The 4,669-nt window shown below is 45.1% G+C and overlaps 1 protein-coding gene across 1 annotated transcript; it reads left to right on the top strand.

Annotated features, from left to right (window-relative positions):
• The first annotated feature begins 207 nt into the window (after positions 1 to 207).
• On the top strand, positions 208 to 4,149 carry LOC147892447 (pentatricopeptide repeat-containing protein At5g27110-like). Its single transcript, XM_087387656.1, has 2 exons — positions 208 to 1,010; positions 1,098 to 4,149. Exons 1-2 carry the CDS (start codon positions 344 to 346, stop codon positions 3,302 to 3,304), a joined length of 2,874 nt encoding a protein of 957 aa, XP_087243782.1. The 5' UTR covers positions 208 to 343; the 3' UTR covers positions 3,305 to 4,149.
• Positions 4,150 to 4,669: the final 520 nt, after the last annotated feature.

Genomic DNA, 4,669 nt, shown 5'->3' on the forward strand with positions numbered 1-4,669 from the left:
CATAAACCATTTTAGTAATGAACATCTATTTGTTATTAATGTTTTATGCATATAAATTAGTTAATTTTTAAAAAAATGTGTGGTAAAATATTAACTTTAAAAGCCATTAAGAGCTTGTTCATGCGGGAGAAGTGGTTTGCAAAGCACCTTGTCACTAGGAGCAAACAAGTTTTTCTCCTAACCCCTAGTCAAGAAGAGGAGGCTACACATGAACCTAATTCCAAGTCTGGCATCGAACCTGTTTTACATGTGAAGGTGTTGGTTGCATTTGGAAGGTCTTAAGTGAAATGCTTGGAAAGAGTACACATTAGGCTTACACAAAATCTAGGCATGGTTGAGATTCATGCAGAGTAACTTGAGACGCTGGCACGCAGGCAACCCACTTCCATCCCAGCCCTCTCTCTATCTTACCAACGCTTCTTCTTTCGTAGCACTTCACAATGAACGTTCAGACAAGCCTTGTTCTCCTGTCACGGGAAGAACATCCCAGCCTCTTACAGATGCGTCCACTTTGGGACCAGAATCATGGAAGCAGGTTTTGGATCATCTGCATCACCTTGATCCTCGATCTGATTCTTCTGCATATGCTTTTCTCTTGCGTTGGTGCGGCCAATCAAAGGCTATGTCGGATGGCAAGCGCGTGCATCAACATATCGTCAGGAATGGACTCGAGTGCAATGGATATTTGGGGAACCTCCTGTTACAGATGTACGCCAATTGTGAAGCCTCGGAGGATGCCTGTGCGTTGTTTGGCAGAATGCATCGGCAGGATACGTCCTCATGGAACTTCCTCATCAGGGCACATTCTCACTGCAAACAGTCCGCGTTCCAATATTTTCAGCAGATGCATGAGGAAGCCGTGATCCCAGATAAATTTGTTTTTATCGGCATTCTCTCTGCTTGCACGGGCGAAGCATCTCTCGTGGAAGGCAGGCGGCTGAATTCACGCATCTTTGGTATGGGATTGGAATCTGACGTGGTCGTAGCCACTGCCCTTCTCAACATGTACGGTAAGTGTGATAGCATCGGAGATGCATCTGTAATGTTCGGAAAGATGTCTAATCTGGATACAGTTGCTTGGAATGCCATGATTGCAGCATATATAAATGTTGGGCAGGGAAGGAACGCTCTCCAACATTTTGAGCAAATGCAGAAGGCAGGAGTAATGCCGACCAAAGCCACCTTCCTCAGTGTTCTTGAGGCTTGTGCTAGTCTGGCATTACTTCCTGAAGGTAAGCAAGTGCATAGGTGCATCATGGCCAGTACGTTCAAGTCAAATATTGCTGTAGGGAATGCCCTCATCAACATGTACAGCAAGTGTGGTAGCCTTGGAGACGCTCGGAGGCATTTTGACCAGATGTTGGAGCGAAACACAATTTCATGGAACACCATGATTGCAGCATATAGCCAGATCGGACAGGGCAAGGATGCTTTGTTACTGTTTGATCAAATGCAGCAGCAAGGAGTCAGGTTGGACAAGTTCACCTTTGTCAGCATTCTTTCCGCATGTGCTAATGAAGCAGCTTTATCAGTAGGCAAGAAGGTGCATGCTGACCTCGAATTGTATGGTTTTGAGTCAGATTCTGTTGTGGGTACTGCCATTGTGAACATGTATGGGAAGTGTGGCAACCTGAAGGAAGCTCGACACACATTCAACAAAATGTCGAAGAGGGACACAATTACATGGAATGCCATCATTGCAGCATATGGACAGCATGGGTTTTGTGGTGATGCTCTTCACCTCTTTGACCTTATGCAGGCAGCGCATGTAACACCAAACAAGGCCACCTTCATCAGCATGCTTGATGCATGTGCAAGCCCAGAAAACCTAGCAGCAGGCAAGCAGGTGCACAACCACATTCGACGCAGTGGTTTTGAGTATGATGTCATTGTGGGAACAGCTCTTGTCAACATGTATGGCAAGTGCGGCTGCTTGAACCAGGCAGAGAACATATTTGAAAGATTGTTAGAGGGGGATATTATATCTTGGAATGCTATGGTTGGATTATATGACCAATATGGACATAGCCATCGTGTCCTGCTGCTGTTTGACCAAATGCTTAGGGAAGGAGTGATGCCAAACAAGGTGACTTTCTCCTGCAGTCTTCATGCTTGTGCCAGCCAGTTTGCCTTAGCAGATGGCAAGCAATTGCATGCTCGCTTTGCTGGCAGTGATTTTGAGTTTGATACTATTGTAGGGACTGCCCTTATCAACATGTATGGGAAATGTAATACTTTGGAGGCTGCAGATCAAATTTTTAATAATATGCATGCTCGGGATTTGATTACCTGGACTGCCTTGATTTCAGTGTATGCTCAGCATGAGCAGGCCAAGGATGCTCTCAAGCTGTTTGATCAGATGCAGCAGGAATGTATAATCGCAGATATGGTTACCTATGTTGGGATTTTATCAGCATGTGCAAGTCAGGAAACACTAGCTGCTGGCAAAAAATTGCATGCACGTATAGTGAGTTGTAGATCCAATTTAGATATTGCATTGGAGAATGCACTTGTCGACATGTACGGCAAATGTGGTAGCTTGGAGGATGCTTGTAATAGGTTTAACAACATGCTCAAGTGGGACAAGATCACGTTCCTAAACATTTTGTCTGCATGTGCCACCCAAGCTGCCTTCATTGAAGGCCGGCAAATCCACCATCTCATTGTAGCCAGTGGGTTAGAGGGGGACATGACCTTGGGCAATGCGCTTGTCAGTATGTATGGAAAATGTGGCAGTCTGTGGGATGCATTGAAGCTGTTTGGCCAAATACCTCAGCGTGACGTGGTCTCTTGGAATGCCATGATTGCAGCATATGCACAAAATGGGAATGGCAAAGATGTCCTTCAACTCTTTGACCATATGCATCAAGATGGTGTGAAGCCAGACAATGTCACCTTTGTCAGCATTTTGTCTGCATGTAGTCATGCTGGTTTAGTGAATGAGGGACTCCAATTCTTTGTGGCTATGACCCAAGAGCATGGCATTGTGCCAATTTTGGATCATTATAACTGTATGGTTGACATGCTTGCAAGGGCAGGGCAGTTAGATGAGGCAGAGAACTTGATCAATAGAATGCCATTGCCACCAACTGCTGTGTCATGGACGACATTGCTTGGTGCCTGTAAAACAGAGCTTGATGTTAAGCGAGGAGAACGTGCTGCCAAGTATGTCTTAATACTGGGTCCAGAGGATGCTGCACCTCATGTATTGCTGTCAAATATCTACTCCGCCTCTGCAGCTAGCAGGGTGGAGGTTGTAACAATGGGGTCTGCAGCAGCATCCTACTTACTGCACCTGTGCTAAAAGCACTGGTGAGGTGCCTGAATTAAAGATGGCCAGATCTGAAACAGTTGACCAAAACTGAAGCAGCCTTGAAATGAATCAGTCGATGCTCATCTAATGACAGAGGCAACAAGCCCTGAAGCGGAAGCGACTTCCACACGAACGGAAGACGCCTCTAAAACCCACGGCTGATGAGATGGCTTCAAAACAAATCTATACAGTGTCGACTAGTAGCAAAGAGAAGTTCTCAAACAGAGTCGCATTACCAATAGAGCAGCTGAAATGTGAAGCCACTACAACTGATGTTCCTCCAATGGAAGCCAGACCTATAGCTGAGGCAACTGCTCCAAAGTATGAGGAAGTAGCTTCAAAAACCAATCATCTCCTTCAACAAGTGACTCAGAGAGAGCTTGGATGAAACAAAATTATCTGAATCCAGTTCTGAGCAGCTCTAAAAGAGCAGGAAGCTTGCAGAGGCAAGAGGCAATAGCTCAACCCTGAGAAGGAAATCTTCTCACAAATGAGTGATGTGATGCCAAGCACAGGAGAAATGGATAATTCTGCTCTGATGTCGAAACAATGGTGAACACACAGAGAAACAAACTATATTCTAGGAGAGTGTGTTGCACTAAGAAAGACCAAAATGAGGATACGTATCCTCTACAATGGTACAGTAACCCTAGGGAAAAAAACCTCCCAAAAGGAGGGGAAAACGCCCCAAGGGTAGGTTTACACCACACTAACAATCTAACAATGCCATCCCTCCTCATACAAGGAGTCGTGTAGTCCCATGGGTTGAGGATTTTATTCATGATCCCATGAGACCTCATTGCTTGTATGACACGATATTAAATGTGTCCACTTAATTCTCTTTCACAATTGAATTACCGTGCAAAGTGTACAAACGTAGTATATATATGATCTCAGTTCCATTGTAGAGCACGACGCCTCCACCAGCACCTCAAGGAGGGCACGTAGTCTGGTCTCAAGAACAAGATTGCATGTGTGACAATGACGGGTTTTGACATTTAAAATGTGTGAGATGTGATGGTGTCAATGTGCTTTCAAGTGTAGAATCAAAACAAAGTCGTGTTAGAGGCTCAAAAGATATACTATATCTGGGATGAAACTGCTTGACCATGCAGAATGCTTTCCTTGTTTGGTAATGCCATAATCGTATTGCTTTCCTATGTTAGCTTAAATAGAACATTAGTATGACACCCCGACCTGCTCTAAATCTGGTTGCTTAAGCAGCCAACCTGGTAGGCTGGGATAGGTCCTGGATCCAGCCCCATGTGAGGGCCTATATAAGGCACCCCCTGCTAGTCTGGTTGCCCTGCCAAACGGACAGTCTTAAACAGCCTAAGCAGGCATGCATGCACAGCC

Source organism: Dipteris shenzhenensis, chromosome 16 (assembly GCF_047967505.1).
Source record: "Dipteris shenzhenensis isolate YYH24624 ecotype China chromosome 16, Dip_SZ_1.0, whole genome shotgun sequence".
Classification (NCBI taxonomy): Eukaryota; Viridiplantae; Streptophyta; class Polypodiopsida; order Gleicheniales; family Dipteridaceae; genus Dipteris; species Dipteris shenzhenensis.